At 36.1% G+C, this 15,558-nt stretch overlaps 1 protein-coding gene and 1 long non-coding RNA gene across 2 annotated transcripts; one reads left to right on the forward strand and one right to left on the reverse strand.

Moving 5' to 3' along the window:
• The first annotated feature begins 2,074 nt into the window (after nt 1–2,074).
• On the forward strand, nt 2,075–4,035 carry LOC127848284 (uncharacterized). Its single transcript, XR_008034438.1, has 4 exons — nt 2,075–2,343; nt 2,566–2,667; nt 2,788–2,847; nt 3,013–4,035. It is a non-coding gene; the product is annotated as an uncharacterized LOC127848284 (long non-coding RNA).
• Nucleotides 4,036–7,756: 3,721 nt separating this feature from the next.
• Nucleotides 7,757–13,008, reverse strand: LOC127848282 (snaclec aspercetin subunit alpha-like). Its single transcript, XM_052380656.1, has 3 exons — nt 12,936–13,008; nt 9,060–9,154; nt 7,757–7,900 (listed from the first exon to the last, which is right to left on the reverse strand). The coding sequence occupies exons 1-3, from the start codon at nt 12,979–12,981 to the stop codon at nt 7,769–7,771; spliced, it is 273 nt and encodes a 90-aa protein (XP_052236616.1). The 5' UTR covers nt 12,982–13,008; the 3' UTR covers nt 7,757–7,768.
• Between the last annotated feature and the right edge of the window lie 2,550 nt (nt 13,009–15,558).

Below are 15,558 nucleotides of genomic sequence, written 5' to 3' on the forward strand. Positions count from 1 at the left end.
TGTGGTATGTATTATAGAATAAGTTTGTCTCAATAAACAATGATGAGTGAAAACTGATTTCGATTTGTTTTGTACAGTTTCAGGGATTGTAAAGTATTTAACAACTCTGTCGGTTGGTATTCATGAGTGTGAGCTTAATACAGCAATGTTTGAGTAATACAAAAAATGTATGTACTCTTTTGTGGTCGCCAGTTGTCTGTGATATGTATAGTAAAAAAAACACAACACAAAGCTATGAAGCATACAATTGTTTCAAGATTTTAACAATAATTGTGTACTATGCATGTTTTGATTTAGTTCGTTTCAGATATGACATGACCTGAATATTTGACAGTCGAACAGAGCTGAGCATTGCAGAAAGGTAAGTGTTTTGTTTGATATTTACCATGCATACTTTGCTTTGTATGTATTTATTTTGACCTTGCGGTCAAGGATAACCCATGAAAGTGCAAGCACTTATTTCCAATGGGGTCCTTTGGTTTTGCTGAAGAGACAGCAAGCAGAAGAGACAGTATTGGGATACAAGGAATCCGGGTGCGATACCCTAGCTCTTTGCGAATAGATACCTTGGTTCTTTTACGTGCTCAGTGTATAGCACCGATACACGCGAGAATTACCTGGGTATCATACCAGTACATCTCTAGTTGGGTGGGAAACACTTGAAGCATTTCTGAAATTTCCAGTGCCCCGGCCGGGATTTGAACCGGGGACATCTGGAATGGTAGACCAGAGTGTTACCACTCGACCACCGCACCGCTTTGCTCTGTTTCAGATTCACATGCAGAAAAGGTCTCATAGTAGCCTCAACTGTGAATAAGGATATCAACTGCTGTGACTAAACTGTTGAAGAAGGGTAAGTGGAACAATGTGTTTGTTTTATAAGTACCATGTATGCTTTATTTTGCTCTGTTTCAGAGTAGACATACAAACAGTGTCTTGCTTTGCATGCTATTTTTCAGGTCTCTCATGCGGTGAGGGAAAAGAAAAAGATTTCAATAAAGAATCACTGCTGCAACTCAGCTCTTTAAACAAGGTAAGTGTTTACTATGTTGTATACAAAATGTTTCTCTTTCTTACTATGTTTCAGGTTAACATTGCAGAGATGTTTTGACAGCTTGTGACAGAAAAGAAATTCAGCAGCTGTGTCTTGACTGTAGCCACAAGGTAAGTCGAAACAAATATACTGGTTTGTATGTTGTGTTGTTATGCCCTTCTATGTTTCAGACTTACATTGCTGTGACTGGTCCACAGTGGGTCAAAAAAGAGACGAATACAGGTTTCAAGAAGAAAATTGGCTGTTAAAACTCTGCACAAAATATGAGGTAAGTGAACTACTCTTTTGGTTTGTGTTGTGCTTTGTTCTGCTTAACTATTTTTCAGATTTGAGTGGTGGGTCGTTACAGAGCAGACTTTTTGACAAGTGAGAAGTTGAGAAACAGAGAATGATTCAAGATCAGCTAGGTAAGTCTTGATTATTATGCATTGCTAAATGTTGTTTTTCATTTCAGTATGGCTGTGGTAAGTACACTAACTTTCTATAATTTAATATTGAACTGCTTTGATAACTTGTATCCTGCTATGCAATGCTTAATATATATTTTTCATTTCAGTATGGCTGTGGTAAGTACACAAACTTTCTTTAATTTTCATATTGAACTGTTTTGATGACTTGTATCCTGCTATGCAAAATGTCTTTTTTTTATTTCAGTTGCCTGTTGGTAAGTACAATTTGCTTTCTATAATTTCATATTGAAATATTGTTGATAACTTTTGTTCTGCTATGCAAAATGACTTTTTTCCATTTCAGCTTGGCAGATGTAAGTACACTGACTTTCTATAATTGCATATTGAAATATTGTTGATGACTTTTGTTTTGCTATGCTCTTTTCCATTTCAGCTTGGCAGATGTAAGTACACTTCATTCATGTATAAACTAAATATGACAAATTGTGTTGTGCTATACAATGTGTTTTTGTTCAATTTCAGCAGGTCAGCAATGGTAAGTACATTTAGTTTCTTGATGTATAATTCTGTATGCATATTGTGTTTTTCATCATATCATGTCTTTTATATTTAGGCTTTGTGTTAGTAAAAACAGATGTTCATAAATCATTCTTATCTTTAAACTAAAAATGTATTTTGATATGCAAAATGTCTGTATGATTTCAGTTGCCAGAGGTGAGTACCATAACAGTTGAAAAGTTAGTTTTGTTTAGTTAAAGTTTTGGTTCACAGTTTTGTTTGTTATTTGGCAAAATTTACATGTATGCATTGAGTCTTGATTTCAGCTCGATTGTGGACTGAAGAAGATTGCCAGCAGAGGGATTGGATACAAAATACAAAGTAAGTACTGAGTTTCTTACTAAAAGTTTTGAGTTGTATTCATTGTGTGTAAATATGCTATGATTGCTATGAACATGGCTTTTGTATTTCAGCGAAGACAACAAGTAAGTAAAATTGTTATTTGTTTCAAGTTTACTGTTATAGTTCAATATTGTGTTTATAAATTGTAAGTTGTACAAACACATTCAAAAGTTTCTGATTATGCTTTCAATTTCATTTTAGCTTTACTGCTGGACGAGTGTTCTCAACTACTAGACGAGTCAGGTTTACTACCAGGCGAGCAGTGACAACAAGGCGCCTTTGTGGAAACAACACAACAAAAAAGTTAGTATTAGTTGAAATTGTTTTACTGTATGTTACACTTAAATGCAAAATTGCGCACATAAACTGTAAGTTGTACAAACACAGTGAAAGTTTCTTATCATGCTTTCTATTTCATTTCAGCTCTACTGCAAGACGAGCAGTGACAGCAAGGCGCCTGAACATGCAACACAATACAAAAAAGTAAGTATCAGTCAAACAGTTGGTAGAGTTGTGTGTTTTTTTTTAGAACTTTGTGTTTACTTTTTCATTTGATACATGGTATATTACACATGCATGCTTTTTATCATTTCAGGCTGTTTACTTTTATCGTTTACTGTTTAACACAATTTGCTTTTCTATTTTCAGTGCCAATTTGCAAACCTTGATGTGGACACCGAGTAGTCAATACATACGTGTGGCGTATAGCTGCGACAAAACCGTGGGTCCATCGCACCGATAACTTGAACATTGGCCCGTGTATGGACATCAGTGCAACTTTGTGAATCCATGTAACTTTGTGAATCCATGTAACATTGCGAATGTGTGTCGATCGAAAAATGTGTACATTCTGCACTGAAACGAACTCGGTGTTGCAAGTGGCAAGTGTTGACAGTGTGTATGTTTATGTTTATGTTTTTACATGAAAAATAAAGGAGATTGTTCTCCTACCTTTTTTTTCCTTGTTTTATTGTGCTGGCCAGCAATATTGATGTATTGATGTATGTGTTTGTGTTTAAACTATGCAATACCAAAATCAAACAAAAAATAAACATTAACAGTCATTAACTGTGTTTGGGCGGCCGAGGGGTTTAAGACTCCACAAGTGTGAAGCGCACTGATAGCACTTGGGGGTAAACACCTCGGTATTTCGGTGCTAAAATGTTTTCACGGTGCTTATTTTGACGCACTGTTAGAACTACCAACCAGTAAATGATTGCTTGATTTATAAAACAAATATTCAGTCTCTACTTTGGCACAAGAGACTCTAAGTATCAAATACCAACAATTTAGACGCAGACAATCACATGGTGGTACACCAGTCCGAATATACTCATTGCTCTAGCCAGGATTGCAAATTACTTGTGTTGACTAGCAAGGCTCCCTAGTAACGGAGCAGTGTTACTGGCGTTTTTTGGGTCGATAGTGCTTAGGTGAGGTTTTGCTCGAATCGGGAGCGGGTCACTCGCTTTGGCGAGTTAGTTTTCGCTCGTAGTTTCCAATCTGGCTAGATCAATGTAAGGTTGTCGTTGACTGCTATTTGGCAAGCAGAAAGACAACAGCGGTTAATTAACTGAGTATGGGCGACCGAGGTATGTAGGTGTCAATAGACCGACTCCACAAGTTGCGAAGCGAACCGATAGCACTTGAGGGGAAACGCCTCGGTTTTCGGTTCTAACATGTGTTATCCATGCAGTCGTTATACTCTGGCAAGGCTCCTCAATCTATCGCGAGGGACACTCATTATTGCCCGCAAGCTTTAGAACCTGACGTGGGTCGATGCGTATGCGAGTCCGAGGACGCGATTGCATTTGATAAGGCTACCAACCAGTTAATGATTGCATGATCTATAAAACCAATTTTAAGTCTACTTGGGCACAAGAGATTCCAAGTACCAAAATACCAACAATTAACAAGCAGACGCTTTTCAAAACTATGACCGCTGAGATTGATAGTCAGATGGAGTCCTGCCCATTTAGCTGTGTAGCGGTCTAGGGCGGGGTTGCAAGTCAATACGAAATGAGGCGCTATAAAGCAACTCGTCCCCGTTATGACCGTCAATACTTTCGACACTATCTGGGAATCCTTTCAACACCACATTGTTGCGCTGTTGGAAGGGTGGTAGGCACGCATGGTGACATGCCTGTGCTTTGCTATGCGACACCATGGTATTTTCGTACGGTGACACGAAATATCTTAATCTGGCTCTCTCAGAAACGCAGGCACGCGTTGACCGAACCTGACCGATGACCGAGCAATAACATTTCTATTAAGTGCTTCAATGCACAAAGTCTGCTAGGGCTGGGGTGGGAAGGCGACTTCTCTTGTACTCAGACAAGAGGAACGGTCACAAGTCCGTGAAAACGCCGAGTGACACCACTAGCTTTCAATCGTACAAAGCAAAAAACTTTCAAACTTTAGTTTGAGGTGAAATGATAAAAAAACTATATAAACAACTAACCGTTATAAGATATTTGCCATATGGACACAAACTATGCTACTCAATGTTGCGTTGAACATTAATTGCGCCTTACGAACTACTCGTGTTGAAACTAACATTGAGTGACTCGTAAACTTAAAGCAGTTACTCGCTTTTGACTGCATACACATTTTGTACAACGGCTCGTTATTGGTATAACTTGTCTTTCAATGAGGAACGTCTATTGAGGTTGTAGAATATACGAATAAAAACACACAACATAAATGACGTTAGGATATTATTTTGACTTTCGATATGAGGTGATATGATGAAAAAAAGTATATACATCGGTCTGAGAGACTTTCATGACATTCTCAGAATTGCTAGCACAATTGATAAAAACCCTAAACGCAGTTTTATGACTTTCAATGTATGGTCATTAACTTTGAAATACTGCAAAGCAATCCCAATTAAAAACCTTACGCTACACTACAGTCTACACCCGTATTTGAAACTCAACAACTCGAATGTTCTCATTTTGAAACGACAGTAAGTTACACAACTGCTTGAATATTTTGAAAAGCAGTATCGCTTCAACGCTATGATTTGGTTGTGAGATGTAATATATAGTATAGTAGCATCAATGTTACAGACCTGTAAGCACATTCATACACCTGCTTGAATATTTTGGAAAGCAGTGTCGCTTCAACGCTGCTAAAACGTTTTAGCTTGTCGCTAGCTAGCTTGTATGTTTAATTTGATTGTGAAATGTAGTCGAGATTGGTGTGTAGCAATGTATAGTAAAGGTGTTGATGTTTCAAATCAGTAGGCACAAACACATGCTTTCAACGGGCACATGCGACTAAATTCGTATCACGACAAAACGGGTTAAACATACGCTATAATATATCTCTATGTTAGCACCACAGATGAGGTTGTCGATAGCTTGCGTTGTTGATTTGGTCGTGAGATGTAGTCATGATTGGTATGTATTGTATAGTAGAAGACAATTCTCAGCAGCAGGTGGTCTGCAAACACTACAATGCAATTTTGCAGTTTGATACGAACGTGTTTTGTTCACGTGTAGTTGGTATGAAAATCTGTCGTGTCTGATCAATCTAACATATTTGGTAAAATAACACAGTTGGAAGGCCGTAGCATATCTAAGGTTGTGCTATGTTACAGCTCCACTAATAGTTATTCGTCTTGCAAGATACTGGAACAGATGTCCACGTGTTATTGTATATTATCTGATTTAGGATATTTTTGAGAAATTATGCAACAGAACATTTCTGCAAAATGTGAAAAATATCTATTTGAATGGGATTTCTGAGGTTTAGCCATTGCCGAAAGGCCAATGTTTCTTCATGTATGTGTGACAAAAGCTACTGCTATATTTGCTATTATGCTAGTCCGTATTGCATATCGCAAGGTGGTAAAGCGGCTCTTTTCATTTCGCTGTGAAAAGAACGGTCACAAGCCCGTACAAACGCTGAGTGACACCTCTTGATCATGTAGCTTGTATGAAACGTGTTTACAAAACCAAAGTAGTTCAAAGCAGAACGCTTTTCCTTCTTTGAGGGAGAAGAAATCTGGGTGCAAGTCCCGGCTTTGGTTATAACACAAATACTCGCTGCTCAGTTGCAATATTCATACTCTTACACAGTCAATATAATCTCGGGACCAAATGCCACTAGGCTCGATTTTGAGTTGCTACACTCATGATAAAAATGAACCAACACATTGACATTGAGTACGTGATTAAAATGTACCAGCAATTTTTCGCTAATCGGTATGTAGTAAAACTATTTGACAAATCTACGTTATAACTAGCACAGTTAAAATTTAACGTTTAAGCATTCGCTGATAATAGGCATGCAATAGCAATCCAACGCTGAAATGATTCACACTCCTACGCAATTAATTTTATCGCGGGACCAAATACCCATAGGCTCGATTTCGAGTTGCTGGCGTTTTGTTACATAAACCTTGTTCTTCAGCATTCCTTTACGGAATACCGTTATTGCCATCGTGGTTACACATTTAAATCGAGAGGGGACAATGCGATAGTGCGATATTACGATGGAGACAATGCGATAATACGATGGCGAAAATGCGATAGTACGATGGCGACCATGCGACAACGCGATAGTACGACGGCGACAACGCGATAGTACGATGGCGACAATGCGAAAGTCATATCGTACTGTCGCCATTGTATCATCGCATTGTCGCCATCGTACTATCGCATTGTCGCCATCGTACTATCGCGTTGTCGTACTGTCGTAATTGTATTTACGCAATGTCGTCATCGTATTGTCGCACTGTCGTCATCATATTATCGCACCATTGCATTGTCGGATTGTCGCCATCGCACAATCGCACTGTCGTCATCGTATTATCGCACTATCGCATTGTCGCGAACGTACTATCGCACTGTCATCGTACTATCGAGTTGTCGCATTGTCGCCATCGTACTATCGCATTGTCGGCAGCGTACTATCGCGTTGTCGCCATCGTACTATCGCATTGTCGCCATCGTATTATCGCACTGTCATATTGTCGCCCTCTGGATTTTCATTTGTAACCACGATGGCCCTAACGGTATAACTTGAACATCGATAATTATAACTGTTTACTGAGCATAACGATTGAAGTTGTTTGTTGCACTTAGAAATACTAATTAGACTTGCGAAATAAGCAAGTCAAAAAAGGTAACGATCAGAAAAAAATACTAAAACCGTTGGCACCCACCATAACCTCAATGTATTAATTATTCGCAATTCCATTTTCCATGTATTAATTATTCGCAATTCCATTTTAGACGATTTTATCTCTTATTAAGTGTTCTAAATAAAAATGAGCATTGGAAATTTAAGTCGTTCTAATGTCAAGAGAAGCTTCAAGAGAAAAACATTGAACTAGTAAACCAAACGGTTGCATTTTGTAGATTCGTCAAACAGAAACAGACCATAAAACTTTGTTTTAAATGTTATGAATGTAATGTTCTCTCATACCACTCGACCTGCTGAGGCCTCTGAGATAATTTCTTATAAAGTCGTTCTCTGTGTCTGAATCAACGTGGATAAGACTCCCACCATGCTGTTGACAGTAGTGCTTAGAAAAGAGAAATACGTACTAAAAACCAATACATCTAAAATAAGCAGGAACTGCGTGACGATGTTTTTATTTTTAAGAATTGTTTCGAATAATCGTTTCAATCATGACGAAAATATTCCTTACATATATTTGACACCCTTTTAAAACATTAGTAAACACGACAGAACTCGACAAGATCATGTCTTTGAAGATATATTCAATTTTCGTCTCTGTATTAATGCTTTTGTCCAAAATATAATTTAGCCTACATACAAAAACACTTTTGCAAATAAAAATCTAATACATACGGAATATTACGCTAGTCCATTGTTCCAAGAGTTTGTATCACTCGAGTGGCTTGTGTGATGACGTACCACACGAGAGGCGGAGCCTCGAGTGTGATGCGATATAGCACAAGCCACGAGAGTGATACAAACTCTTGGAACAATTGACTAGCGTAATATTCCTTTTATTATATACAACAACTAACGAAAACAGTTAACAAATGTATTTTTTACTTTAACAAAACTGACAAAACAATGACTAAAACGGTACGCCATAGTTTATTTAAGACGCGTATGTCTACAGTTTATGTAAATTAACGTGTAAACATTCGAACCGGGAAAACACAGGTTTCCGATTTTTATAACAATTAAGTTGACAACTTTAATCCGATGTTTATAACAAAAACGTTTAAACGATATGCACTTCCACTTCTATCTTCCATGTCTTTATCGAAACTTAGTTTAAATCACACTATTGTATTGTATTCCTATCGAAATAAACATTTAAGCATAATAAACACACACTCCAAAATACGTTTTGAATTCGTTCGATATTTTTAACAAATAGTTTACTGTTAAAAAAACACCACGTCCGACATGTCCTTAAATTCCAGAGAGTTTAGATAAAACTATTGTGTTTCGTCACAGAAATGACGTCACACGATGTACTACGTAATATATTTCGTAATATAAAATATTTATATTTTCGGTGCGCGGAATGTGACGCAATTAAATTGGTCGAAGTAGTCCGGCTAGTATGGTAATACGGAATTGGAAACAGCGAGTAGCGTAATACGGGATTCTTTATTTCAACGATTGATACAACCTGTATTTTGTTAAATGCATTAAACAGGTATATAATACAATTGTATATTTGTTAATCATGTACTGACCGCAGCTTCAGTAAAGTGTGCATGTATGTCAGCAAACAAGTAGCAGGAGCCTTCAAATGCCAGCCAGCCATCTGGACAATCGGTTCCCTCGGAGGCTGTTGACATGATTCGTTTTGTTACATATATGATAAAAATTAAAATTGCTATAATTCGCTTAAAGTTTACATGATTTACAATACTGTGCAAACACTAACACAATAAGTGTTTATCCTACAGCTTAATGATTTTATAGAACAAACTACGAGCCATACAGAAAATATAAGGTTTTCTCCATAGATATTTTGAGATAAGGTTTATCCCAGAGATATGTTTAGAACATGTACATAGGAACTACTTTTGTAGGCCTTTCACCCCTGGTTAAAGGTCAGATGCAGTTAAGACTTGTAGACCATTTAACTTGTTTAAATGTATCATATTTAATAAGCATTACATTGACCGAAAAAAATCAATGACAGTAATCATAAGAATAAAATAAATAAATCACTATTACACACTTAAGTACTGCCATCTGCTTCATATAAATATTGAACAAGTGAAAATTCTAAACAGAAGAATAAAAATGTCAGATAATATTGATTATACAACAGTTAGCATTTTATGGGATGCAAAACGACATGGAAGATGACTCCCTTAAAACTACAAACACAACAGCGAACGTGAAAAATGAAGAAAACGGAACGATAGAATCGCAAAGTGCAGATCAGATTGTTCAAGTTTAATCATTTGAAGATTTTAGTAAATTGTACGGATTCGATGCAAGGGTTCTGGCGATACATTTGAAAATGCAACTTTTAATGAAGTAGCCAGCATTCCGATTCCTGAAATAAATGAAGAATTTGAGGACATTGACATTTGCATGGTTAATAAACGTATTTTAGAACAAGAAAACAAAGCAAAATTGAAAAAAAAATGTTGAAAAAATTAAACGATTCCTGGAATTAAAAGGCGAGAGCAGAGAACTGCATGTACTTGATGTTTATATTTTAGATGAATATCTGGCAAATTTCATTCTTTCATGCAAGACTAAGACTTGAACAGATTAAGAACCCTCTGGTATTAGAAACATCCTGTCAAGCATATATAGGGAACTAAAACACAACAAATATCCATATATGATTATGTCGAACACTGTTCCCGAGTTCAGTCTATCGAGGGATGCCTTCGCAGCAAGGTCCAAGAGTCTTAAGAGACAAGGTAAAGGTAACAAACCGAAAGCTGCTTCTCCATTGACTGACTACGAGATTGAGGCTTTATACCAGAAACAGATTCGTTGCTGTCAGACTCCCAGTGCCTTTCTGAAAACCATGTGGTATAACAACTGTGTCCACTTTGGCCTTCGGGGAACCACGGAGCAGTATAGTCTCTGGTTTGAGTGATTTATAATCGTTTAGCCATTTCCTTTGCGTTTTCTATATTGCCTGAAAATAAAAAAACATTTATGTAACATTTTGAGATTATTCTGAACAAATAGTAAAACATAATACACCAAATAAGTCGGCAAAGTACATTTATTGCACACGGTAGTGCACACAGTTTTGAAGTTTATTATTTTAACAAGATTTTTTTTAATGATAATTTGCCCCATAGGTGCAAACATGTTCCATCTGCCATTTCAGTGTCACATGGCACTTTTTGCACCAATGAGGCGATATTCAACTAATATTTGTTTTTATTTCTTAAAAACTAAATTGCCTCACTTTTCAAGGAATTCAATGTTCATCTCTTCTTTTAAGCTGGGAAGACGTTACCCTCAGAACGGCAGCAGATGGCACGGAGTTCCTTGAACTGAATGAGCGCCAGACCAAAACAAGGACAGGGGGTGACATTTAAAACATCAGGAAAGTGCCACCTAGGTTGTATGCCACACAAGACGACAGATGCCCCATCGCAGCCTATAAGCTGTTTGCCTCTATGCGACCCGGTAGATATTGTCAACCAGGAAGTCCATTCTACATTGCGCCTAGGACCCGGGCTTTGACAGGACCAGATGACCAGTGGTTTATTATGCAGAGGGTCGGCCTCAATAAACTGGGACACATGGTTCAAAGGATGGCTGAGCAGTGCGGGCTGGACCGTCAGCGCCTGACTAACCACTCTGTTCGAAAGTGAATGATCCAAATGATCAGGGACGAAAACGTTGCCCCTACTGACAGTATGCATTTCACAGGCCACAAAAACATCCAATCTGTATTGAATTACAGTTCGATTTCTGAATCAACACAGAAGGCCGGATCACACATCCTGTCTGGGAAACGACGGTATCCAGTCACTGCAACTGTGACGTCCCCACCATCACCATCAAGGATGGAAATGCACGATGATCGCGATGCAGCACCATCTTTCACGTCTAGCGCTTTCAAGGAACCAACATCCGAACCCAGGTCCGTCAATATTCCGAACATTGATGTTCATTCTTTCCCCACCCACTCGGAACAGAATCACGTGTCCGTCTCATCATCGAGGAATCTCCTTCAGACACACTCTCAGTTTTATTGGGCAGTCTTCAATGTGAACAATTTCAACTTCTACACAAAGCAAATTCAACGCTCTCTGTAATTCGCGTTATATTTGTTAAACTTTTTGTTCCATTTCCATTCGTTGTGTAGTCACACTGCCACATGTGCTTTACATGATTCATTTATGATTGCAAATGGCGACCTTCACCTTTTTTACGGAAAATTATTTGCTAATTCTCATTTAATACTTTATATTTAATAATAAAAATGTGTATTGCAATAAATTGAATCAATTTTAACCGGGGTATATGATGTTTAATCCCTTTATTTTTCGCAATCGTACGTTTAACTTTAGAACTATTTCGCGTTCATGCGAAAGAAGATCCACATGTTTGTATATTAATACGCGAGGTAAAAATAGGTTAAAAACTTAAAGATACAGCCCCGATGTTTGTTACATTATCGTTTCGTATAGATTCGTAACATTGTTTTTAAATTATTTTGTAGGATAAATAGAATAAATACTATGTTAGTGTGAGTGTGTACTTAAGCGTATCCCATTCGTCTCAGAAAAGCTTTCAAGGCTCGGCAAGCCTCGCATTGTAAACCTTTCTTCACTCGTGGGATAAATTATAGTACACAATCACACTTACATAGTATTCTCTATATACTGTACCTCAAGTTATAAGTAGCAATTGTACGTTATAACTATATCGTTTTTAAATTAATTCTCTTACGACTAGCTCAATCTTTGCATTTCTCAAATGTCAATGGACGAATCCTGATTTTGAATCCCAAGCAATATACACATTTATGTTATGGTGCTTGATTTGTGTTAATTTTAAATGTGTGTATGAATAGTTTACTAAGTAGTTTGTTCTTGCTATATTTCTCTGTTTTGAAGTAATCTTGGGGGGGGGGGGGGCGTTCTATTTTGATTCAGATGATCAATTCGTAAGTTCTCCAAAGGGATTGCACATTGCATGTACAGTTAATTAAAAATACATTACACTTTAAAAATAAGCACACGGTATGTCTGCATACATTGTAAGTAATTTTGATATTTTCTTACTTTGTAAGAGAATTAATTTGAAATTACGAATGATAAAATAAAATAAGGTTATATTTTATCTATTGGATAATACAATACAACTAAATTATTCTATTACTATGTATCTAATCGTTTGCATAATGTTTTCAAGATTTGACTAGGTGTTTATTGGGGAACAACATTATTAAAATTGGAAAATACCCATAATTAATGGGCATCGAGAACGTTTGCTTTTAAACTCTTGCAAGCTATTTCAAATACTTTCATTTTTTTACAAAAATGAATAGCCATTGTGTTAAAATCATCACTTCTATCTTATATGCAAAAACTTAATCATACACTAAGAAAAAACAATCACACATTGTTTACCTGCCAACAAAGCGAATAGAATAACAAGACCGTGTTGTTTCGACATTATCCCTTCTATGTAATGAAGTTTGCGAACTGAGTCCTAGTTTGAAATAACGCGCACAAGTGTCCCGATGCAAAGACACGTGATTTGTGTTGCGCCTTTCCATTATATACCACTTCAGCAGACTTGTTCACAAACATTTCCTGAATATAAACATGCATGTCGCAGCACTTTCGACTTTGACTGAAACGTTACTTAAGTTATACAAACAGATTGGACGAACATTATATTTTAAATAAACATTTAGAGCAAATAAATAGAAGAGAGCAATACATACCAAATGGAAAATATACGCATTTATCTAGTTATTCGAACATATGAGACTTATTTCAATGTAAAAGATGGCGTTCGGAACACAGGTCGCGCAGGATTTTAATCTCGCATTAATGATCAAGCAATACAAAAAAGACATACCACATGAACATGTTGTTTTAAACACGACTTTAGCAACACAGAAATCAATTATTGAAAAAAATGTTTAATGCATGTCTTATGTTTTCTAATATTTATTTTTTCATCTTAAACTGCTTTTAAAATTGCTTTTTCTTATTGGAATATACTGTTAAAGCATGAAGACATTGTATTACATCAAGACGCCGCATTAGGCGCAACATCGTCAGGACACTTTAAAAAAGCAAATGTTAAACAACAAATGGACTTTGGCGTACGAAGTCTCGTACATTATCAAAGCATTTAAATTGATATTGTTACGTGCCATCATGAACACCACTGAGTATATACCACTAGTTTATGGTCTTATTTATCAATGCTTAAAATAGAAAAGCCTTTTTTTATAAGAAATTCTATGGACGTCGTACAATGAATGTTTATATTTTAGTAAGCTTACACACGGACCTAGCGTTTATAGGATTATAAATTCGATTAAATGTAATTTACTTCTTTTACAATATTGACACCTTTTAACCTGAATTATTGGCATGATCTTTAGTTTGTTTATATTTTTTTAAGAAGTGTAGTATTTGTGGGTAACTGATCAGTTCTTTAGTTGCATGTTGTGAAAGGAGTCGAAAATGAGACATGCGTAAGTACTTTGAGAGTTGATTAAGAGGCAACTATGTAAAGTAACAGAAACAATACAAACCATGAGTTGGCCACACATGAGTGTAATTTATTGTTGAAGAAGCACTAAGTTGGATAAATAAACAATTATATAAAACTTGTTATTTGTTAAATGTTGTAAGTTTGTTTTGGAGCTAAACACTTCCACATCGATCAAGCAATTAAATGGAAACTTACAACCTCCTATGTAGGTCACCCTACGGTTGATCATCATGACTTATTTTCCCCTGAAACAGCTGCCACTGCTCTGATGGGATAACTTGGTTGTCATGTTTGTGACAAAGCTCTGTTTAATATTCGCATATTTACATGTATAACCCTAACCTATATTTATCTAGTTATCTTGTCAGTTATTTTATATTAATATATAAATGACATTTAGATAACAGTTACACTTTTCTTAGAGTTTTTTAGTTGTTGTTCTCTTAATAATTATAAGTTGATTCTTGATTTAGATAAAACTGTCTGTCACTGTAATATGGGTATAAACTTTCATTAAAAAACACAACAGCATTGTTAAAAATGTAGTATGCATCTCAATAATGAACTTCCTACAAATGTTTCTATTTTAGATTTTGTTTTATGATTTAATAATATGATAATTTTTGTTGTTTCTTAAAATGCTTTTAAAAGTGTGTGCATTTCGTGTACTATGAATAAAAAGAACGTCAATAAAAACATTTGATGTTTCATACTCCGATATATTTTATAAACTGACAAAAAACTAAAATATTGGTTTTTATTACATGTTTAATGTTGTTACATACATTGAAAATAGCTGTAAATGCCATATGTTTGCAATATTAGATTATAACTTTAATGCGATCGTAGAATTTTATTTATGTTATTCGGATACTTTAGGTCGGGATTCTTCAGAAGGTGGTTAATATATAGTTTATTGCTGTCTAATAAAAAAAGCAACGTTTTGTTCATTTTGTGTAATTCTGTTATTCTGTTTGAATAAGATTATACAGCTATTGAAGGAAATATTAAGCTTATTAGAAAAAAAAACACAAGCATTTAACATGCCTCATTAATTAAGGGAATTTGTTTAATATAACAATTTGTTTGCAATGTCTGATACTCTGTTAAACTATACATGTATATAAGTATACATATACGTTAAACAATTCGTAGTATACGAATATGCGCCTAGAAAAGTGCTTTTTGATTTAACATCACATGAGCTAATTCAGTACCTTCGCAAGCAGGTATACAACGATGATATTGTTTCCCATGCTTAAGCTGAAGCGAGTGCAATGAAGAGGGCTTACATTCGTACATACAAAACACATGTTGAAAATTCAAAAATTCCGAGGGTTACCACTTACATGTACCATTCGGCATTGCAAAACATGTATGCATCACTTAACAACCACTGGTCCAAAATTATGACATCGATAAAATTACACAACTTATTCCCTAAAAAACGTTATAGCCTACCGAAGGAGAAAACGTCTCAAGGACATACTTTTGCGTGCCATAATTACACCCGAAGCT

This window comes from Dreissena polymorpha, chromosome 10 (genome assembly GCF_020536995.1).
Source record: "Dreissena polymorpha isolate Duluth1 chromosome 10, UMN_Dpol_1.0, whole genome shotgun sequence".
NCBI classification, from domain to species: Eukaryota; Metazoa; Mollusca; class Bivalvia; order Myida; family Dreissenidae; genus Dreissena; species Dreissena polymorpha.

Bases quoted from the DNA above. Each gene is read 5' to 3' on its own strand.
- LOC127848282 (XM_052380656.1), bottom strand. From the start codon at position 12,981: ATGTCGAAACAACACGGTCTTGTTATTCTATTCGCTTTGTTGGCAG. The intron at 9,155-12,935 runs GTAAACAATGTG...TCATGTCAACAG, and splicing joins TCTATTCGCTTTGTTGGCAG to CCTCCGAGGGAACCGATTGT. The intron at 7,901-9,059 runs GTCAGTACATGA...CTCTTTTCTAAG, and splicing joins CACACTTTACTGAAGCTGCG to CACTACTGTCAACAGCATGG.